Source organism: Erythrolamprus reginae, chromosome 1 (assembly GCF_031021105.1).
Source record: "Erythrolamprus reginae isolate rEryReg1 chromosome 1, rEryReg1.hap1, whole genome shotgun sequence".
NCBI classification, from domain to species: domain Eukaryota; kingdom Metazoa; phylum Chordata; class Lepidosauria; order Squamata; family Dipsadidae; genus Erythrolamprus; species Erythrolamprus reginae.
Window position 1 is genome coordinate 257,458,909 of NC_091950.1, and position 24,198 is coordinate 257,483,106.

The 24,198-nt window shown below is 44.1% G+C and overlaps 1 protein-coding gene across 2 annotated transcripts in view; it reads left to right on the forward strand.

Annotated features, from left to right (window-relative positions):
• ROCK2 (Rho associated coiled-coil containing protein kinase 2) overlaps positions 1–24,198 on the forward strand; it is a 152,077-nt gene that overhangs the window by 51,069 nt on the left and 76,810 nt on the right. For both annotated transcript variants that reach the window (XM_070732867.1, XM_070732866.1), the window contains exons 2-5: positions 7,209–7,290; positions 14,915–15,015; positions 18,763–18,900; positions 19,623–19,883. In XM_070732867.1, the coding sequence (XP_070588968.1) occupies positions 7,209–7,290; positions 14,915–15,015; positions 18,763–18,900; positions 19,623–19,883 (582 nt within the window). The remainder of the gene's footprint in view (positions 1–7,208; positions 7,291–14,914; positions 15,016–18,762; positions 18,901–19,622; positions 19,884–24,198) is intronic.

The following is a 24,198-nucleotide window of genomic DNA, read 5'->3' on the forward strand; positions in this document are numbered from 1 at the left end:
TTAAGTTTTTTGTTATGAGTGGAAATTTATATTAAAATTAATTGATAATCTTTAAAATGCTTTTTTAGTTGTTTGTTTTTGCCTTGAAATATGGGTAACCTTCTGTTTCTGGAAAGTCTTAAAAAATTTGCAAACTTCTGCACAGAATGATTTGACCTGGGTGATACTTAATTCCCCTTTTTTGTATTAAATCAGAGTCATTATTGTACTTACCTGAGATTAGAAGAATATTTGTTACGGTTCATGATGAAGATGACAAATGACAAGGCCATGTTTCTCCGTACTGAAGGAGCGGGTCCAGCAGTCACATGGGTTGCTCATGTCCAATCCGGTGGAACTGAGCCTAGTATTAAAAAAGCTTGCCGGATCCGCCCCTTCCCCAGAATTCGCTCAGTTCGCATATCCTGCGGTTGTATTGTGATAGCTCGTTCAACATTCTAACACCTTCCCTTCGATCTTTCCTTCAAAAAGTAGTAAGATTTATTGTCTTTATTTAATTACTTGCACTAATTGCGCCAGCCGTTTAAAAGAAAAAAAGTAAAAAAGCGGCTCGGCTTTTTTCCTTGGGAGAAGTTGCGGTTTCGTTTTCCCCCGGCGGTTTTGCCGGTTACGATTCCTGCGGCCGCTTGTGGATTCTTCTAATCCTTTGGCCTGGAGGTCCTGGTGCAAGTATTTATCCATTGAATTATTGCTTATTTATTGTATACTAAAATATTTAAGGGCTTATAAAATACCTCCTGCGGAGTGAGACGCCTTCTAGTCTCCTGGACTTAGTCGATCGCTTTTCCCTTAAAGAAATTCTACGGAGCGATCTTTTCGGCGCGAAGGCCTTCGCGCCCTTTTTTAAAAATCTAGGCCTCTCGTGTTGGCCTTCTGCCAGCCGCGTAGGCCTCAGTCCACCGCGTGGATCCGGGAGCGGGCCTTGGGGGTCCCAGGCTAAATTCTCCACCGGCTAAGCCTCCAACCAGAGTGCCTTGGTTTACTTAATTACAAAGTTTAGGGAGGCTGGCCCCGCTGGATTTGGGGGCACGAACTCTGGGTTTGCCCAGATTGTCCTCACGTTTCAGCAGCTTCGAGGCCTCGAAGCAGGATCCATTCCTCTTGGGAAGTCCTTGAAATCTTCTCCTTATAATTCAGTTATTGGCTCAGCCTTGTCTTCTGTTAATTGTCAGACTATGGCTACTTTTCCCAAGAGAGGCACAACTAAAGGTCCCAGAGAGGCCAGGCCTACAGGCGATGAGATTACTAGTATCCCCCAGGCCTCTTCCTCCTCTTCTCCAGGGGCCCGCCCCTCGACCAAGGTCACCAGGGCCGAGAAGAGAAGGGACCTAGCCCTACAAAAAATCCATGACAAATCAGCAAAACGTTTGAAAGTGCAGGCCCAAGTAATCAGTAGTCAAGACCCACCAGAGGCCTCTAGTCTGCCTCCTTCTGGGGTCCCTGTGTTATCTCTGGATGAGCCAAACCTAGACAGACCCCAACCTAACCTATGGGGCATAGGTCCAGAGGAACCAGATATTATTGAAGATTCCCCCCAGCCAGGATCCTCCCAGGCCTTTAGGGATTCTTCTGCCATTTCTGCTGATATTTCCAGTTTACCTCCTGAGTTCCAATCTATTTTTGCTGTGTTGTCCAAAGCCATTGATGCCAAACTCTCCTCCATCAATGAGCTTCCTTTACCTCTCCCTCCTTCTCGTTCCTCCCGCCCCTTGGGTTCTTCCCCAGCGGTCAGAGCTCCTATTCAGGATGATTCAGAATCCTCCCAGGATGAATATGACGATGTAGAGGAGGATGAAGACCCTTTTCAGGGCTTATCAGAGGATGAGGAATCCCAAATAAAAGTCCCTCCTCCAATTACTATTTTTCCTTCTCAACTATTCAAATCTCTCCTCCTCAAAGCTAGAATTTCTACGGGATTAGCGGCCCAGGAGAATCAAGCCTCCACTTCCACTGATCCCCCGGAGGAGAATTTACCTTACTTCACAGAGGAACAGGAGGATAACGAGGTAATTCCTATGCCTAAATTGTTTAAAGATGCCTTACTCAAACAGTGGGATTTTCCAGCCTCTGGCCTTAATCCCTCCACCAAGGACAGAAAGTTGTATAAACTTTCCTCTTCCTATGAAGAGCTTCTATCCTTTCCCAAACCAGATGAACCTGTCAAGATTCTTCACTCGGCAGCGGCTGTGCCAGGCGAGGCGGAGGAAGTCCTCCGCCCAGAGGTCAAGCGCATCGAGCAAATGCTCAAAAGAGGATTCACCGCTGATTCCTGGGCCATTAAAAGTTCGGCAGCGGCCTCCTTCTTCTCCAGAGCCATGCTGCTGTGGCTTCGCCAACTTCAACAGCACATTCCTCCCGATGACTTGAGAGGTCAACAAGACTTCAACAAGGTCTTTGCAGCTGCCCAGTACGTGGCTGATGCCACCTTGCAATCTACTAGATTTTCTGCTAAGTCAATTGCAGCCTCTACAACGGCAAGAAGACTCCTATGGATTCGCCCTTGGCAAGCGGGAGTTCGCCAAAAGTGGCAGTTATCCCAGGGCCCCTTAAAGCGCGACCTTCTCTTCGGTGATCTTCTCGATCCTCTCCTCACGGAGACCACGGACAAGAAGAAGGTTTTGGGTCCAACCACCAAAAAGGTTACCAAAACGCAGTCCTTTCGTCGCCCAGGGCGCCAGCAAGATCAAGCGGCTTCCTATCAGAGATCTCCAGGTCAGTATTCCCCCCGCTTTCGTTCCCAAGGTAGGAACTCCAGGGGTAGAGGGTTTCGTTTCCAAAGGGGAGCTTCCTCTAACAGGGCTTCAAAAAAACCTAGATGGTAATCTTACCTCCATTCCCATAGGGGGTCGCCTAGCTCATTTCGCCTCAAATTGGCGTCTCACCTCCAAGGACCCTTGGGTCATTGACACTGTTCAAACAGGCCTTCTTTTAGAATTTATTTCTCCCCCCCCCAAAACGTTTTATTTCCTGCCCTTCTCCCAGGTCATCCTCAGATTGTAACCGTATGGAGGAGGCCATTTCTCATCTTTTGTCCATCAGGGCCATTCAACCGGTCCCTTCTAGTCAGAAGGGCCTAGGTTTTTACTCCATCCTATTTATGGTTCCAAAGTCCTCCGGAGGTTGGAGAGCCATTTTGGATTTAAAGAAACTAAACCTATTCATCAAATATAGGAAGTTTAAGATGCACTCCTTGTCTTCTATTTTGGCCGCCATTCACTCGGGAGATTTCATGGTCTCCCTAGACCTCACTGAAGCTTACCTTCACATTCCTATAGCCAAATGCCACAGAAAATATTTACGTTTTTCCTTTCAAGGCAGGCATTTCCAGTATAGGGCGATGCCATTTGGCCTTTCCTCGGCCCCTCGGGTCTTTACAAAGCTCTTGGGGTCCCTGGCGGCCTATATCCGGGCGTCTCCCATCCACATTTTATGTTATCTTGATGATATTTTAATTCATGGGAACTCCCTAGAGAGAGTGAAAACAGACCTTTCTGTCACCATGTCAGTCCTTCAGGACCATGGATTTTCCATCAACTTTGATAAAAGTCACCTCCAACCATCCACTTCCATTTCTCACCTGGGATCCATTATTGATTCAAAATCCTCCCAGGTTTTTCTCTCTCCCGAGAGAAAACTCAGTATAGTGGAGTTAATTTCTAACATTTTATCTAATCCTTCAGTATCCATAGTTACTCTATCTTCCCTTTTGGGGAAGATGGTGTCATGCATAGGCATCATTCCCTGGGCTCGCCTTCATGCTAGGGAACTCCAGTGGCTACTGTTGCCTTTTCAGAGATCGGGGCACAGCAACTCAAATCGACGCATTGTCATCCCACTGAGTGTTCGCAGATCCTTCAAGTGGTGGAAGTCTCCGGCCATGGACAGAGGATCCCCGTTCAGGTGCCCGGATCAATTTGTCATCACCACAGATGCCAGTCTATCGGGATGGGGCGCCCACGCCCAGGGGATGATAGCCCAGGGCACGTGGTCCCCGGAGGAAGCTTCCAGGCCAATCAATTGGCTAGAATTAAGAGCCGTTTCCCTGGCTCTGAAGCATTTCTCTCCTCGCATTCCCAACCGGCACGTTCTCATTCTCACCGACAACATTGCCACAAAAAGCCATATCTGCAGACAGGGGGGCACGAGATCCAGGGCTCTCATGAGGGAGGCCCTCAAGTTGGGCCTTTGGGCGGAAAAACATCTCCAGTCGCTCCTAGCCGATCACATCTCGGGGAGCCTCAACGTCCAGGCGGATTGGCTATCCCGAGCAACGATAGACCCAGGAGAGTGGAACCTCCATCAAGACCTGTTCCATCAAATCACCCTCAGATTCGGCCTACCAGTCCTGGATCTCTTCGCGACCAATGCGAACGCCCAACTCCCTCGCTTCTATGCCAGATTTCCATCCCCGGGAGCGGAAGCAATCAATGCCGTCCGGAGCCCATGGCCTCCAGGCCTACTCTACGCATTTCCTCCAATTCCAATCCTCCCGGACGTGATTCACAAGGTCCTCACCGAGAGGGCCCGAGTAATCTTAATCGCCCCTCATTGGCCCCGCCGGCCCTGGTTCGCGGATCTCCAACAGCTGTCCGTCCAGGACCCTTGGCGACTCCCCGTTTCGGGGGATATGCTGCGGCAGGGGGCCTCTTTCCATCCAGACCCGGAGTGGTTCCACCTCACCGCCTGGCTGTTATCAGGAGAGATTTAGAACTGCGTGGTCATGACCCCGATTCAGTGGAGGTCATCCTAAAGGCCAGGAGGGGCTCGACCAATCGAATCTACGACCACACGTGGTCCAAGTTTCACCAGTGGTGTCTACAGGAAGGTCTCTCCCCTCTGTGCATCCCCATACACAGAATTATTTCCTTCCTTATGCAAGGCTTCCATAAAGGACTCTCCACCAGCACCCTCCGGCGTCATCTGGCAGCCATTTCATCTGTCCTAGGGGGTCCCCGCAGACAGCCTCTCCGATCCTTCCCTGAAGTTCAGGAATTCCTCAAGGGCATAGCCAACCTCAGACCTTCCAAGGTCCACAGGTATCCATCCTGGGATTTGCCACGGGTTCTCCATTCCCTCACGCAGGCACCATACGAACCCCTAAAATCGGCATCCCTCAGGTACCTATCCTTTAAGGTAGCCTTCCTGGTGGCTATTACCTCTGCCCGGCGCATTTCGGAGCTGGCTGCCCTCTCAATCAGGCAGGACCTTTGTCAATTTCATCAGGACAAGGTAGTCTTGCGACTGGACCCTACCTTCTTACCCAAGGTCAGTTCCATGTTCCACAGATCTCAGGATATTGTCCTACCTTCCTTCTGCCTCCAACGAGACCATCCCTTGGCAATTAGATGGCACACCCTCGATCTCACCAGAGCGCTGAGAATATATATCCAACGCACAGGACCCTTTCGGAGGTCAGAAGCACTTTTTGTAGCCTATCATCCCAGAGTCATGGGGGCCAAAGTGTCTTCAACAGTAATAGGCCGTTGGATCAGAGGGACTATATCTAAGGCCTATGAGTCGGCCTCCCTCTCAGTTCCAAGGAACATCACTGCGCATTCCACCAGGAGCGCAGCCACCTCGGCCGCTTGGGCGACTCAAGCCCCGTTGGAGGAGGTCTGCAAAGCAGCCACTTGGGCCTCGCCAAATTCCTTCATCAGGCACTACAAAATTGATTCTTACGCTTCAGCGGACGCTGCCTTCGGCAGAAGGGTACTCCAATCCGTTATCTCACACGATAGCAAGCTAATCCCTCCCTAGGGACCATCTATTGGGTATGTCCCATGTGACTGCTGGACCCGCTCCTTCAGTACGGAGAATAGGCGTTGATTGCTTACCTGAACGCCTCTTCTCGTACGGTGAGCGGGTACAGCAGTCACTTCCCGCCCTTGTATGTGTCTTCTTTACCTTTCTATATCTTTCTTCCTCTAACAATGAGAGTTGAACACTACAGAGCTTCACAACTGAGCCTAGTCTATGGATTCGCGAATTCTGGGGAAGGGGCGGATCCGGCAAGCTTTTTTAATACTAGGCTCAGTTCCACCGGATTGGACATGAGCAACCCATGTGACTGCTGTACCCGCTCACCGTACGAGAAGAGGCGTTCAGGTAAGCAATCAACGCCTATTTAATTGCAACCCATTTCCAGTTAATAACATTATTTCAGGTTATGAAATCTTCAAAATTCACCCCATTTATCCCACTCTAGGATGGAGAAGTGTTCTCCTACAAAATGAGTTCACGATCAGTGTTTTTGAGTGCCTGTACTGTTCGAATGATCCAGACATCATGGAGTGCAAGAAGACTCTGTACTTTTCATTTAGGTGAAAGTAAGAAGATTCAAAATGATGTAGACAGGCTTGAGCTGTGGCTCTGAATAAATGGGATGAATTTTGAGGTTTTCATAATCTGAAACAATATTATTAACTGGAAATGGATTGCAATGAAAACAGGGCAATAAATGTATTGATTTATTCATTCATTCTTTTGTGTGACCCCACTCCCCATGTCCACAAGTGACTCTGGATAGTGAAAAAAATTAAAAATAAAGTGAAATCAATACAATAATACAAAAAGTAAAATACATAACACCAGGGAAAATATCATACGTTATAATCACTAATTTAAAATACAAAACAAAACCAGGTTTCTACATATACTATTGGGAAGCAGCTCCAGATAAAGAGTCAGGTCTTTAAGGACTCATAAAAATCCAGCAGGATCAGTGACAACCTGATCTACAGCTGGAATATATTTTCTTAATTACAAACCTGTAATTATTGAATGTTATAGGAATTGATTTTTAGTAAACATGGCAACAGCAGATTTTATTCCCAATTCCCATCCAGTGCCCTTCAAAATTTGTGCCAGAATATATCAGAGGCAGTATTGAAAAGGTGCAGCAATAGAAATCATAATAAATGTCTTGCTGTGCAAACAGAAGTTGACTATTTTTGCTTTCGGATAGCCTAAATTATGTATAATATGAACTATGGTAAATGAAATGTAGAACATACAATTATGTAACATATAAGAAGATAAATTCTATTCTGAAAGATTTGCTCCTAAAATATGGATAAACATCATGTGCATATGGGAAGCTTGTGTGTTTCGAATCTCATGGTTCTATATATATGTTCAAATGTTCATGGAGTAAGGGAAGGTGAAATTTCTAAAATCTTTGTTTTTCCCTTTTCTCCCTTTTTTTCTAGGATGGTTTAAAATCCTTAGTCCTTGATTTGGATTATCCAGCCCTGAGGAAGAACAAAAACATAGATAATTTCCTTAACAGATGTAAGTTTTTCTTATGTATAATTATCCCTATATAGATGAAGAATATTTTTATATGTATTATACAACATTTTTATTTGTTTTATCCACATAAGCTTGCTCCTCATGCTAAAAGAGATTTACTGTTGCAATATTATGATAATGAATTCTGGTCAATAGTCATTTAATATGGGAGAACCACTTATTAAAGTGGTTATAAAGTGTGGTGTGGTGGTTAACCCTGCTGCCCTGTTCGAGTCTGTGCAACACGAAATTGAAGTTTGAGACCCTGTAAAAAAATTTCCCTGCATTGAAATTTTATGACTTTTCATCATTTCAGGGGTTCTCTCTATGAGAATTTTTTGGGGGGGGTGGGTTAGTTATTCCTGGGCAAAAAAAGTCACACTTGTACTGTTTACGAGTCTGTGTGACTCGCACCAAAAATTCTTTATTTTAAGTGCTTATATTTGGTCAATTTGAAAACTTCTTTCCCTTGGAAACTAGGTTGAACATTTTGCTTTTGCCGAACTTCCGGGTTCGGGGTTCGGGAGGCCGCTGAGAAGCCCCGCCGCCCAGCTGTCGTCTTTTAAAACAGCCGGGGGGCTTCTCGGAGGCCTCCCGAACGCCGAACCCGGAAGTTCGGGTTCAGGAGGACGCTGAGAAGCCCCACAGCTGTTTTAAAAGACGACACTCTGGCGGCGGGGCTTCTCAGCGGCCTCCCGAACTTTTGCCGAACTTCCAAGTTCGGCATTTGGGAGGCCGCTGAGAAGCCCCGCCGCCCGTCTGCCGTCTTTTAAAACAGCCGGGGGGGCTTCTCGGAGGCCTCCCGAACGCCGAACCCGGAAGTTCGGGTTTGGCGTTCGGGTTCAGGAGGATGCTGAGAAGCCCCCCGGCTGTTTCAAAAAGCGACAGCCGGGCGGCGGGGCTTCTTGGCGGCGGCGGCGGGTTCGTAAGAAGAAAAAAGTTCGTAAGAAGAGGCAAAAAATTTCTGAACCCCGGGTTCGTATCTCGGGTTGTTCATAAGACGAGGGGTTCGTATCATGAGGTACCACTGTATAAGCACTTAAAATAAAGAATTTTCAGTTTGAGTCACACAGACTCGGAAAACAGTACAAGTGTATAGTGGTTTTGAATAGGGCAGCAGGGTTAAAGGTATTACCCTAAAAATCAAGAGATTGTGAGTTCTAGTCTTGCCTCAGGCACAGAGCCAGCTAGGTGGTTTTGGGCCATCATACACACACAGCTCTGAAAAACAGTGACAAACCACTTCTCCGTACTGAAGGAGCGGGTCCAGCAGTCACATGGGTTGCTCATGTCCAATCCGGTGGAACTGAGCCTAGTATTAAAAAAGCTTGCCGGATCCGCCCCTTCCCCAGAATTCGCTCAGTTCGCATATCCTGCGGTTGTATTGTGATAGCTCGTTCAACATTCTAACACCTTCCCTTCGATCTTTCCTTCAAAAAGTAGTAAGATTTATTGTCTTTAATTATTTACTTGCACTAATTGCGCCAGCCGTTTAAAACAAAAAAAGAAAAAAAGCGGCTAGGCTTTTTTCCTTGGGAGAAGTTGCGGTTTCGTTTTCCCCCGGCGGTTTTGCCGGTTACGATTCCTGCGGCCGCTTGTGGATTCTTCTAATCCTTTGGCCTGGAGGTCCTGGTGCAAGTATTTACCTATTGAATTATTGATTATTTATTGTATACAAAAATATTTAAGGGCTTAAGAAATACCTCCTGCGGAGTGAGACGCCTTCTAGTCTCCTGGACTTAGTCGATCGCTTCCCCTTTAAGAAATTTTACGCAGCGATCTTTTTCGGCGCGAAGGCCTTCGCGCCCTTTTTAAATCTAGGCCTCTCGTGTTGGCCCCCTGCCAGCCGTGTAGGCCTCAGTCCACCGCGTGGATCCCGGAGCGGGCCTTGGGGGTCCCAGGCTAAATTCTCCACCGGCTAAGCCTCCAACCAGAGTGCCTTGGTTTACTTAATTATAAAGTTTAGGGAGGCTGGCCCCGCTGGGTTTGGGGGCACGAACTCTGGGTTTGCCCAGATTGTCCTCAAGTTTCAGCAGCTTCGAGGCCTCGAAGCAGGATCCATTCCTCTTGGGAAGTCCTTGAAATTCTTCTCCTTATTATTCAGTTATTGGCTCAGCCTTGTCTTCTGTTAATTGTCAGACTATGGCTACTTTTCCCAAGAGAGGCACAACTAAAGGTCCCAGAGAGGCCAGGCCTACAGGCGATGAGATTACTAGTATCCCCCAGGCCTCTTCCTCCTCTTCTCCAGGGGCCCGCCCCTCGACCAAGGTCACCAGGGCCGAGAAGAGAAGGGACCTAGCCCTACAAAAAATCCATGACAAATCAGCAAAACGTTTGAAAGTGCAGGCCCAAGTAATCAGTAGTCAAGACCCCCCAGAGGCTTCTAGTCTGCCTCCTTCTGGGGTCCCTGTGTTATCTCTGGATGAGCCAAACCTAGACAGACCCCAACCTAACCTATGGGGCATAGGTCCAGAGGAACCAGATATTATTGAAGATTCCCCCCAGCCAGGATCCTCCCAGGCCTTTAGGGATTCTTCTGCCATTTCTGCTGACATTTCCAGTTTACCTCCTGAGTTCCAGTCTATTTTTGCTGTGTTGTCCAAAGCCATTGATGCCAAACTCTCCACCATCAATGAGCTTCCCTTACCTCTTCCTCCTTCTCGCTCCTCCCGCCCCTTGGGTTCTCCCCCAGCGGTCAGAGCTCCTATTCAGGATGATTCAGATTCCTCCCAGGATGAATATGAGGATATAGAGGATGATGAGGATGCTTTTCAAGGCCTATCAGATGATGAGGAATCCCAAATAAAGGTTCCTCCTCCTATTACTATTTTTCCTTCTCAATTATTCAAATCTCTCCTCCTCAAAGCTAGAATTTCTACGGGATTAGCGGCCCAGGAGAAACAAGCCTCCACTTCCACTGATCCCCCGGAGGAGAATTTACCTTACTTCACAGAGGAACAGGAGGATAACGAGGTAATTCCTATGCCTAAGTTGTTTAAAGATGCTTTACTCAAACAGTGGGAATTTCCAGCCTCTGGCCTTAATCCCTCCACCAAGGACAGAAAGTTGTACAAACTTTCCTCTTCCTATGAAGAGCTTCTATCCTTTCCCAAACCGGATGAACCTGTCAAGATTCTTCACTCGGCAGCGGCTGTGCCAGGCGAGGCGGAGGAAGTCCTCCGCCCAGAGGACAAGCGCATTGAGCAAATGCTCAAAAGAGGATTCACCGCTGATTCCTGGGCCACTAAAAGCTCTGCAGCGGCTTCCTTTTTCTCCAGAGCCATGCTGCTGTGGCTTCGCCAACTTCAACAGCATATTCCTCCCGATGACTTGAGAGGTCAACAAGACTTCAACAAGGTTTTTGCAGCTGCCCAGTACGTGGCTGATGCCACCTTGCAATCTACTAGATTTTCTGCTAAGTCTATTGCAGCTTCTACTACGGCAAGAAGACTCCTATGGATTCGCCCTTGGCAAGCGGGAGTTCGCCAAAAGTGGCAGTTATCCCAGGGTCCCTTAAAGCGCGACCTTCTCTTCGGTGATCTTCTGGATCCACTCCTCACGGAAACCACGGACAAGAAGAAAGTTTTGGGTCCAACCACAAAAAAGGCTACCAAAACGCAGTCCTTTCGTCGCCCAGGGCGCCAGCAAGATCAAGCGGCTTCCTACCAGAGATCTCCAGGTCAGTATTCCCCCCGCTTTCGTTCCCAAGGTAGGAACTCCAGGGGCAGAGGGTTTCGCTTCCAAAGGGGAGCTTCCTCTAACAGGGCTTCAAAAAAACCTAGATGGTAATCCTACCTCTATTCCCATAGGGGGTCGCCTAGCTCATTTCGCCTCTAATTGGCGTCTCACCTCCAAGGACCCTTGGGTCATTGACACTGTTCAAACAGGCCTTCTTTTAGAATTTATTTCTCCTCCCCCTAAACGTTTTATTTCCTGCCCTTCTCCCAGGTCAGCCTCAGATTGTAACCGTATGGAGGAGGCCATTTCTCATCTATTGTCCATCAGAGCCATTCAACCGGTCCCTTCCGGTCAGAAGGGCCTAGGTTTTTACTCCATCCTATTTATGGTTCCAAAGTCCTCCGGAGGTTGGAGAGCTATTTTGGATTTAAAGAAACTAAATTTATTCATCAAATATAGGAAGTTTAAGATGCACTCCTTGTCTTCTATTTTGGCCGCCATTCACTCGGGAGATTTCATGGTCTCCTTAGACCTCACTGAGGCCTACCTTCACATTCCTATAGCCAAATGCCACAGAAAATTTTTACGTTTTTCCTTTCAAGGCAGGCATTTCCAGTATAGGGCGATGCCATTTGGCCTTTCCTCGGCCCCTCGGGTCTTTACAAAGCTCTTGGGGTCCCTGGCGGCCTATATCAGGGCGTTTCCCATCCACATTTTATGTTATCTTGATGATATTTTAATTCATGGGAACTCCCTAGAGAAAGTGAAAACAGACCTTTCTGTCACCATGTCAGTCCTTCAGGACCATGGTTTTTCCATCAACTTTGATAAGAGCCACCTCCAACCCTCCACATCCATTTCTCACCTGGGATCCATTATTGATTCAGAATCCTCCCAGGTTTTTCTCTCTCCCGAGAGAAAACTCAGTATAGTGGAGTTAATTTCTAACATTTTATCTAATTCTTCAGTTTCCATAGTCACTCTATCTTCCCTTTTGGGGAAGATGGTGTCATGCATAGGCATCATTCCCTGGGCTCGCCTTCATGCTAGGGAACTCCAGTGGCTCCTGTTACCTTTTCAGAGATCAGGGCACAGCAACTCAAATCGACGCATTGTCATCCCACTGAGTGTTCGCAGATCCTTCAAGTGGTGGAAGTCTCCGGCCATGGACAGAGGATCCCCGTTCAGGTGCCCGGATCAATTTGTCATCACCACAGATGCCAGTCTATCGGGATGGGGCGCCCACGCCCAGGGGATGATAGCCCAGGGCACGTGGTCCCCGGAGGAAGCTTCCAGGCCAATCAATTGGCTAGAGTTAAGAGCCGTTTCCCTGGCTCTGAAGCATTTCTCTCCTCGCATTCCCAACCGGCACGTTCTCATTCTCACCGACAACATTGCCACGAAAAGCCACATTTGCAGACAGGGGGGCACGAGATCCAAGGCTCTCATGAGGGAGGCCCTCAAGCTGGGCCTTTGGGCGGAAAAACATCTCCAGTCGCTCCTAGCCGATCACATCTCGGGGAGTCTCAACGTCCAGGCGGATTGGCTATCCCGGGCAACGATAGATCCAGGAGAGTGGAACCTCCATCAAGACCTGTTCCATCAAATCACCCTCAGATTCGGCCTACCAATTCTGGATCTCTTCGCGACCAATGCGAACGCCCAACTCCCTCGCTTCTATTCCAGATTTCCATCCCCGGGAGCGGAAGCAATCAATGCCCCTCCGGAGTCCATGGCCTCCAGGCCTACTCTACGCATTTCCTCCAATTCCAATCCTCCCCGGACGTGATTCACAAGGTCCTCACCGAGAGGGCCCCGAGTAATCCTAATCGCCCCCTCACTGGCCCCGCCGGCCCCTGGTTCGCGGATCTCCAACAGCTGTCCGTCCAGGACCCTTGGCGACTCCCCGTTTCGGGGGATATGCTGCGGCAGGGGGCCTCCTTCCATCCAGACCCGGAGTGGTTCCACCTCACCGCCTGGCTGTTATCAGGAGAGATTTAGAGCTGCGTGGTCATGACCCCCGATTCAGTGGAGGTCATCTTAAAGGCCAGAAGGGGGTTCGACCAATCGAATCTACGACCACACGTGGTCCAAGTTTCACCAGTGGTGTCTACAGGAAGGTCTCTCCCCTCTGTGCATTCCATACACAGAATAATTTCCTTCCTTATGCAAAGGCTTCCATAAAGGACTTTCCACCAGCACCCTCCGGCGTCATCTGGCAGCCATTTCATCTGTCCTAGGAGGTCCCCGCAGACAGCCTCTCCGATCCTTCCCCTGAAGTTCAGGAATTCCTCAAGGGGCATAGCCAACCTCAGACCCTTCCAAGGTCCACAGGTACCCATCATGGGATTTGCCACGGGTTCTCATTCCCTCACGCAGGCACCATACGAACCCCTAAAATCGGCGTCCCTCCAGGTACCTATCCTTTAAGGTAGCATTCCTGGTGGCTATTACCTCTGCTCGACGCATTTCGGAGCTGGCTGCCCTCTCAATCAGGCAGGACCTTTGCCAATTCCATCAGGACAAGGTAGTCTTGCGACTGGACCCCACCTTCTTACCCAAGGTCAGTTCCATGTTCCAACAGATCTCAGGATATTGTCCTACCTTCCTTCTGCCTCCAACGAGACCATCCCTTGGCAATTAGATGGCACACCCTGGATCTCACCCAGAGCGCTGAGAATCTATATCCAACGCACAGGACCCTTTCGGAGGTCAGAAGCACTTTTTGTAGCCTATCATCCCAGAGTCATGGGGGCCAAAGTGTCTTCAACAGTAATAGGCCGTTGGATCAGAGGGACTATATCTAAGGCCTATGAGTCGGCCTCCCTCTCAGTTCCAAGGAACATCACAGCGCATTCCACCAGGAGCGCAGCCACCTCGGCCGCTTGGGCGACTCAAGCCCCGTTGGAGGAGGTCTGCAAGCAGCCACTTGGGCCTCGCCAAATTCCCTTCATCAGGCACTACAAGATTGATTCTTACGCTTCAGCGGACGCTGCCTTCGGCAGAAGGGTACTCCAATCCGTTATCTCACACGATAGCAAGCTAATCCCACCCCTAGGGACCATCTATTGGGTATGTCCCCATGTGACTGCTGGACCCGCTCCTTCAGTACGGAGAATAGGCGTTGATTGCTTACCTGAACGCCTCTTCTCGTACGGTGAGCGGGTACAGCAGTCACTTCCCGCCCTTGTATGTGTCTTCTTTACCTTTCTATATCTTTCTTCCTCTAACAATGAGAGTTGAACACTACAGAGCTTCACAACTGAGCCTAGTCTATGGATTCGCGAATTCTGGGGAAGGGGCGGATCCGGCAAGCTTTTTTAATACTAGGCTCAGTTCCACCGGATTGGACATGAGCAACCCATGTGACTGCTGTACCCGCTCACCGTACGAGAAGAGGCGTTCAGGTAAGCAATCAACGCCTATTCTTAGAGGGTAGAGATAGCATCCAGAAATGGGTTAACTGCCAAGAAAGCTGCATGGTATTGTCCAGGCAGCAGTTGCCAAGAGTCAAGACTTACTGGGGAGCTGTGGGGGGAGGGGGGGAGTCAACAAGAAAGCCAGATTCATTTAAAAACCACACGATTCGCTTAACAATCCTGTCAAAAAGGTGACAAAATGGGGCACAACTTACTTAACAACTGTCTTATTTACAAAATAAATTTTGGGATCAGTTATGGTCATAAGTTGAAGGCTACTTTTACTAATTTAAGGCCTGCTTTTTCTTATTTTGCAAAGATAATACTTTGCACTATACTTTTTAAAAGGATCTGTTTTCTTTGAGTAATGCACTGAAAATACAGTACAACCTGACATTGCAGATTAAATGGTTTATGCCATTTGTAATTACTAGTCTTAAATTTCTGTATTGTTAGTGGCTTAATGTGTATTATCCTTTGTGGATATTATTTTAATAGCAGAAATATTTTCCTTTAAATTTTTTCAGATGAAAAAATTGTACAAAAAATGCGTGATCTTCAAATGAAAGTAGAAGATTATGATGTTGTTAAAGTGATTGGAAGAGGTGCATTTGGTGTGGTACAGCTGGTAAGAATGTAAAATCAATATAAAACAATTGGGTTCCATTAATTCTCTTAAGAATAATGTTTTTCTTTATGGCCACACTGCTTCATATTTACTTGCTTTAGGTTGCTTAGATTAGTGGGTAATCTCAGAATAATTTAAAATTATAAATAAATAAAGTAAATTAAAACACGGGCAAACATAAATGATGTGCTTTGGAGCAGAAATGTGTATGTAATTTACACTGCTAAGTATGAACTAGTTATGGGTTAATAGAAAGTTTGTGCAGATTACAGAATAGTGAATGGCCAGTTTTTAAAAAGAAAAAGAAATATTTCTAGATAGTTAGATAGGCAGATAAAAGAAAGTATGGCTTTATGTAATGCATTGACATGGAATCCATTACATTAATTTAAGGATGGCCAATAACCTTGCTATATTGGATAAATTGTGGATGATGAAGGAATTAGTGGCCTGTTGCCATGATGATTGCATATTATGTCCAGTAATGCAAGCATTGGTTTATTGATTTCAGTTATGGGAGATTATTGGTGTGTTTTGTGTGTTTCTGTTTTATTTTGTAGTTTCTGTTGGCATTTTGTTGAAAAAATACTGTTGGACAATAGAGGTCTGTGATCATATTCATCAAGGCTGTTTTATATTTTTATGAAGAAGATTGGCAAATCAGAGTGTTATTATTAGACATAACAGATTTTTGAGACATGAATACTACACAGTTATTGCCAGAATTCTTCAGAATGAAGCACATGTTTTATCATGGGTCTGAAAGATGCATATGTATTGAAGCTGTTTTGGGATTTTAATTTAATTGGCCCATAGGAAAGAGCCAAATTCTGACTATTAACATCAGAAGTGTTTCTGTTCTTTTTTTTTTTTTTTGAAAAATACTTTATTTATTTACAAGCATAATTAAAAACAGGGAAGGGGATTGGGGGAAGGGGGGACAGAACGAAAAGTTGGGGGTAGGATAGGGTGGGGGGAGGGAGAATTCAAAAACAAAACATTTATAATAGAATTGCGATACAAGTGAGTTATAATACACAAGTGTCTTAGAAGAAATGTAATAACTCTTACTTTCTTAATCTTAATATTTATATATGGAAATAACTCAAATGTAGTATTTCTTAGTATACATATATTGGCATTAAGGTTCTAACTGTGAAGAGGAGGAGAAAAGAAAAAAAGAAAGAGAGAAAAAAAAAAGGAAGAGAGAGAGAGAGAAGAATCTGCATTTAATGCAGACGTTTTTATGGACGACTTTTGTTTAATTGTAGAGTGGGGAGTATATAGGTGATATAATGGGTGTGTATAAAGATTAGTTATTCTGAAAGTAGTCAGTATGTTTATAATGTGTGTTAAGTTAGTTAGAAAACAGATAAAAAGAGATTTGATATTTTTTCTTGTTGCAAATTTGATTAGTTTTTGGTACTTCTTTTCTAATTTATTTTAATATTAATTTAAGTGTTGAAGGTACTTTTGGGTGTGGTAACGTATGAATTTTACAATAAAAGTTTTTTGTATTTTTTCTGAGAAACCCATTTATGCCAACTTTCCCATGCTTCGTAATATTCTGAGTCTTTTTTGTTTTGTGCTTCCATTGCTATTTTAGACATTTCAGCACATTCGTTAATTTTCGTAATTATTGTAAAGAAAGAGGGTACTTGATCAGATTTCCAGAGAGAGGCATATGATATTCTGGCTGCAGTTATAATTTGTAATATCAGATATTTTTGTGAAGAAGATTGGCAAATCAGAGTGTTATTATTAGACATAACAGATTTTTGAGACATGAATACTACACAGTTATTGCCAGAATTCTTCAGAATGAAGCACATGTTTTATCATGGGTCTGAAAGATGCATATGTATTGAAGCTGTTTTGGGATTTTAATTTAATTGGCCCATAGGAAAGAGCCAAATTCTGACTATTAACATCAGAAGTGTTTCTGTTCTAAAGATGGTGCTAACACAGTTGTTTGTGCTTGGGAATTATAAATGCCTATATGCGATATGGACAAGTGTGAAACCTTTAAAAGATTGTATAATAAATGGCTTGAAGAATGGGTTTTCTTCTAGAATGTTTTTCTGTCTCTCTCTAATCTTTTCTGTTTAAGGAGGAATGGAAGAAATTGCCACAAAAATACTTTTTGATACTAGATCTGTCCTCAATTTCTTGTCCATTATGGGCATTTATTCTGTTCTCCTGTGCACTGCTTGGAGAGTCCAAGCATGGGTTAACTTCTGTCTGATTACCCAGGGATTGAGTTAAAAAAGATATGGCCATGTTTCCTCTGCTCCACTGAATTCAGTTTTTCTACTCAATCGAGCCTACAGGGACGTATTTTCTCTTTCTTAGTTCAATTGCTGGAAAAAACAGATTTTGCTTGGACTCTTACCTTTTAAAATAATCTACAGCAGGGGGGCTCCAACCTTGGCAGTTTTTAAGGCTCGTGGACTTCAACTCCCAGAATTCCTCAGCCAGTTTAGTTTAGCTGTGAAGTCCACGAGCCTTAAAAGCTGCCAAGGTTGGAGACTCCTGATCTACAGCATATGGAATTATTGTGGAGAAATAGAGTGGAGAAATAGAGATAGCGGGGTGGCTTCCTTGCAGCCCAGCGGCTAATTATATTGCTGCTGGTGTGTGCGCTGGTTTCCATGGCCCACCACCACCTCTAATCAACTTAAGCAAACAGGAGTCACTGCCCAATCCGTGGGTCATACTACAAAGACCACAAATTGTCGCCCTCAGCGCCAGGAGAGTTTGCTCCCCTGCAGCTGACACATTTTACAGCCTTCAGTGACAGGAGAGTTTGCTTCCCTTGTGGGCACCATTTTAAAAGCCTCTTCACTGGGAGAGTTCACTTCCCTTGCGGGTGCCATTTTCAAGAGGTCTTCAACAGCCCAGGGGACCATATGTGCCGCTAGCTCTGTTTTGGGCCACGGTGAGTGTGCTGTTCCCCCCAGTGAACCGGCATGACAGCCATCACCTAATCTCATCATCAGTGGCACTGGAGTCCCTGCTGCTTCATTCCATGCTATATTCCAAAAGTATAGTCCCTGCTATACTCCAAAAGTTGCATGGTTCTCCTGAGGCCTATGAGACTTGGAGCTGAATGCTTACCTGCTCACAGCAAAATGGCCGACAGCTCCACTTCAGCCAGATCTAAGGGGAACTCAAATCACTTCCAAAGTCTTCCAAACTCATCTCTCCTTTCAAAACGCCCCGTTTCTCCTTGCTGCCTTTCTTCACTCCATTTGCCTTCGTTAGGATCTCGATTTGGCTGGCATAGGAAGCTTTTGGGGGAGCGATTTTTGGAGAAATTTGGGGCAAGATAGAAAGTTTTTGGGGGAGCGATTTGGGAGAGATTTGGGGCGATGTTAGCCTTTGTTAGGACCTCCATCCCTTCTCCTTGCTGTCTGTCTCCACTCCGTTAGCCTTCACTTTGTCCACCTGCCGCTTTTTTTTAAGCCTTAAAGTTTGGATTTTCCTAATGGGTTTGCACTCATTATTTGCTTTACGTTGATTCCTATGGGAACTTTCGGAACCAATTAAGTTCGTAAGACAAGGTATTACTGTATTTTCTTTCTAAAAGTTTTACCCTTCAGGTTTCCTGTCTATTAATTCTATTTCTTGAAAGCTATTGCTTTTCAGCATTCAGATAGGATTGGAGGATTGGTTTTTTTGGTATTTATTATTGGCTTACCATATCTAACTTTCTGTATGATTTTAAATCCTTCTTTTTTTTAACAGGTTCGCCATAAAATAACGCAGAAAGCATATGCCATGAAGCTGCTAAGTAAATTTGAGATGTTAAAAAGGTCAGATTCAGCTTTCTTCTGGGAAGAGAGAGATATAATGGCCTTCGCCAATAGTCCATGGGTAGTTCAGGTATGGATATTTCTTGTGTATATAGTTCAGTGGTAATGTAAGAAAAATTTAAATAAATGGGGAAATATAAATAGCAATTTTTATGTTTTGATACCTGATGAGCACAGAATTTAATATAAATATATAGTAAGCTGCTCATGATTTAAGACAGACATTACTGTGTACTGTTAGTTTTTTGAAAGACAGTCCTTCCATTAGTTTACCCAAGCCCTAAGATTTAGGAATTTTCTATCCATTCAAAAATCATACCAAGCTGATTTATATGAGTCATGAAGTAAAGTTACATTTTTCTTAAAATAGGAGAAAATAAGTCTTGGAACTAGCAGGAATTTAACATTTTTGATATTAACAAGAATCTTGTGTTACAACGTAACACCAAAAGCTATAATTATAATATGGATTTTTATCTAATAATTCTCTAAATGTCTATCACTTTCCATTGAAACCAATGAGAGTTGTAGTTATTGCTTCTCATAGAGAGGAAAAACTAATCAATAATGCTATACTTTATTTTCTGTTGAAATGTTTAATGACACATAAAACCTTTATTTCATTGATGGTAAACTAAATTATTCTGGAACTCATAAAATCTTACAACAGTGGGCATACCTTATTAAAACTGTTCTTTAGAGGCTTAAAAGGAAAAGCTTAAAATCCAGTATTTTTGCTGAGTATTTAAACACGTTGGCAATCTTTAGAACTATTCTTTCTTTTGGAAACAGCTTTTTAGTGCCTTTCAAGATGACCGATACCTATACATGGTAATGGAATACATGCCAGGTGGTGATCTTGTCAACCTCATGAGCAATTATGATGTGCCTGAGAAGTGGGCCAAATTTTACACAGCTGAAGTGGTCCTTGCTCTCGATGCAATTCATTCCATGGGCATGATACACAGAGACGTGAAACCTGATAATATGCTTTTGGATAAATACGGGCATCTGAAGCTGGCAGATTTTGGTACTTGTATGAAAATGGATGACGTAAGTATCTGGGTCATTGTGTCTGTTTCAAAAACTGTGTGTACAATTCAAAGAACCTAATTATTATTGGATAGCATATTAAAATTTGTGAAAGGGTTTCTATGATGTTATGGTTAATATTGAAAATAGTGAGGTGGCTGAGATGCTTACTGTGAAGATTTGTGATTCAGTGCTTGCTATTGTAATAAATTAATCTGGTTTTTTGAACCAAACTACTGTCTCTCAGTTGTTGCCGTCTATCTGTATTATGTAACATTAAACTTCTCGATGTTAAAATTATAATTTTATGCTGCTTGAGTGTGTCTCTATAATATGAAATATATTTTGTATTGGTTTAAGGTACTTGCTCAGCATTCCATTTGCTTGCTTGCTTATTTTGTTTGTAACATTGAGGCTGAAGTGCTATGACTTGGTTTTGGAAAGTAAATCAATATTTTTAAAGAAAAAAGACATTCATAATGGTTGAATCAAAATACTATTCTAATTCATCAGTACTACAAAAATTTAGTGACCACTAGAATGTTTTGTATGTTTTTGAGACAGCTAGTATTCTTCCTAATTTTTGCAGTTCAAATATGGTAGTCCTAAATTAACTAGTGAGTCTCTCGTGTTAAAGGTCCCTAAATGGTTCTTGAGTCTTCGGAGAAGGGCGGCTGGTGAGGGCTGTGCTACTCCTTGCGCATTGCACCACCTGCAAAGTTGCACTTACGACCCTCTATGGTGAAGATTTACAGCCCCACCATGAGATGTCTGGCTGGTCCTATATTCCAGATATCTAGTCACAGGACAGGCCCCTTGGTCATACAAAGCAGTTCCTCCACCTGGGTGCTCTGCGGACCACTGATTGGTGACCTCTGCTATAAGCTAAAGCTACAAATAAAAAGTTTTCTGCTTACTTCAAAACACCTGAGTATTGGTTATTTAGTAAGAATAACTCAATTTCCCCATCATTAGTGGAGTTTATCAAACTAAAGAGTGGGTGTATTAACTCTAAATCGGTAGTTTGTGTATAGTGGGCATTTAAAAAGGATTCATACACACATTTCTTCAAGCTCACAGCCAGTTATATTTTACAGACAGCAATAACTTAAGGGAGATAGTTATTGCTGCTCATGATGATTACTCCGCTCCCCCAACACACACACACACACATTTCTCACTAGGACAAACTATCACCTGCAAACATGAGAAATCCTTTTTTGTAACGATGCCATTCTTCAGCTCATTGAGCCCTTCGTCAAGTTTCAGATTGTTCATCAGCCCTTATATGAAAATAATGTAATAAATACTGTAGCACTATAATAATAACAGAGATGATCCAAAACTTTCTGATAGCTGAAAAGCAGTTAGCAACAGCTAAAAATGATTAGAAAAGGAAGTATGCAAACTTGATGTCCTTTAAAAGGCATTGACCACAGTTTGAGCAAGATGGCTAGACTCCCAGAGCTCCAAATTCAGCTAAACTAGACACTTGCCTTGAGATGAGCAGTACTTGTCTGAAGCACTTGTGAGTGATCTCAATCTTCTTTCCTTACCTGGAGAGGAATTGTGGAAGAGCTGCTCTGTTTGCTAGCTCTTAATTCCTCTGGTAATATTCATTCTGCCTTTCAAAACTCTCTTCAATCCAGGATTTCTTCCTCTGGAACAGATGTGATATTTTTATTAAAGTTCTTACAATATATGTGGGGAAGAACAATAGGTTGAGAAAGGATATTGAGAAATATACTTAGTTCTGATTTCAGTATTTTAAAAACCTCTTTCATAAATGCTTGTTGAGTAATAAAAGCAATATCTATCATGTATTTCCTACTCAGAAGCATCCCTTAGCATCCCCTAGTGGCTTTTTGGTTTACTTTAAAATTAACTAAGTAGGTCATTTTGGAACTTTAAAAAAGTCTTTCTATGGTAGACTGTATAAGTTTTGATTTATAGCTATCATTGTTCTAAAATAATTTATTTGCCTACTATATTTATTGAAGTAATCAGTGAACTTTGTACAGTGGATGGATTTTTCTTTTCTTTTTTTCTTTTATAAATTATTAAAATATTTAGTCATGCCATTTTTGGCAAAAAGTTGAAAAGACATAAACTTGGAAGGGCTTAACAGATCTAAAAATATGAACACCTCCCCCTTCAACTCAGCAGAAATCCCATCCTTTGGGCTTTGTGTATATGTAAGTTGCCAGAAATATGTCTATCAACTGTGAAAACATTTCCTGTCCTGTGAGAGAATGTATTAAATTTTAATCTCTATATTACTAAAACTCTCATATTTCTCTGTGCATAACTTTTCAGTTGGGAGTAATTGTGCATTGTACTTGTGCATCAACCCCTGATGCTTGACTTCACTATACATTTCAACATGAACTAGTTTCAAGGCAAATGCATCTCTGAATATTTCCATGATATTTTTTTTTGAAGTACTTTTCAAGTACATTAAAAGCTCTGCCAATATTGAAAGCATTGGGGAATCTGGGAAGGAAAGATATCTGAATCAATGACTCATTGGGTAATGGGTGTTCAATCTCCATGAAATGCTTCAAACATTTTATATATTGAATAGTGCTTTACCACTGACCTTGTTAAAAAGGAGTTGTGATTTCACCAATCAGAAAGCAGTATGCATCCATTACAATTTAGGAGAAAAAATATTTTTATGCTTGAATTGATTTTTAAATGAACTAAATACAGTACATCAAAATTTGATGACTAGTACAGTTACTGGTTTATTAAAAAAATAAACTACTAAAACAGGTTGAAACTAACACATAAAGGATGCTTCTGCAATGGACTGTTAATTCATTAGTCCTAATTAGAGAAGATCCTATTTCTGCAAGCTGATTCTAAACTTTTATGCATCTTAAATTATGCTTAAACTTTTGATAGAAATACTGTATACGCAGTCCCTCTGCCTATATATTATACCATTTATTTTGTCTCTGTTACATAGGCTGTGACAGAGCCTGTGCCATGCTACCATTCTTTATTTTCTAGGTCAAAAGTAAAATATAGATACAGAATTGACTCTTGTTTAGACTTGGACTTCATTCTTCCATTCTTCCAATGCTTAAATATATACATTAGAAGTTGGCATCCTACCCCTAAATAAGTATTTTTTTTTCCATTTCAGAGATACAACTTCTTGTCACCTGAGCCTTCCTCTGTCTGACCCATCACTTCTTAACAGTTCGTTCATGGCTAACTGTTAAAGCTTCATATTTTCATAAAATAGTTTTGCAGAGCCCTAAGTTTTGATTATAGTAATAATAATAAGTCTCTCCAGGTTTTTCACTAGACTCCTCTAAACAGTGTGGTAAAATAATGCAGAATCTTATCTCTCCTTCCAGATAAGCCTCCCTATATCTAATTTAATGTAGTAATAGCTGCTAAGGTGATGCTAATATGTGCAAATACAGGTAGTCCTTGATTTCCGACCACAATTGAGGATTGAATTTTGATTGTAAGTCATAATGGTCATTACACGAGCCACCTACATATCTGCTTTTACTCAACAACCACATTCCAAGCTTTTCCCATTGCACGCATATCTCAGGGTTGGGGGAGTCCTTGACATATTCGGTGACCACTGGCACATGGAAACCCACAATGGGCTGGGTAGTGTCCATGAACTAGCCCCACCAACACATGGATCCATTTACCTTTTCATTGCCTCACTCCATCCTGCATGCAGGCTCAATTCTGTGATGGTTCAGAAAGCTCCTCCTCTAAATCTCTTGTGCGATTCAGAGTGGGGTCTTCTGAATCATCGTGAAAATGTTGATATTTACTAGTGTTTTCTCCTCTGGGGAGGAGAAATGCTAGGGCAGCGTTTCCCAACCGGTGTGCCGCGAGACATGGCCAGGTGTGCCGCTAAGCTCCAGCTGGGCGGGGCGCTGCCGGTACTTCCGTCCTGGGGCTCCCGCTCGCAGCTGTCCCCCGCCTCCTGCTCGATGCCGCGGTTTTTGGCGCTCTCCTGCTGGGCGCCAAAGAAGGAAGGCAGGAAGGAGAGCTTTATTCTTCGCGCCTTTTCCCCGCCTTCCTTCTTTGGGACCCAGCAGGAGAGCGCCGAAAACCGCGGCATCGAGCAGGAGCCGGTTGACAGCTGCGAGCGGGAGCCCCAAGACGGAAGTACCGGCAGCGCCCCGCCCAGCTGGAGCTTCTCCTGCGTCGACGGCAAGTTTCCTTTGTGGCCCGGTGGGAGGGCACTGGCGATGGGAGCGGGGGGCGGGGATGGCCGCAGTGGCCGCAGGCAGTCGTGGGGAGATGGCGGCGGCGAGAGGGAGCGCTCTCTCTCTCTCTCTCAGCTGACTGCAAG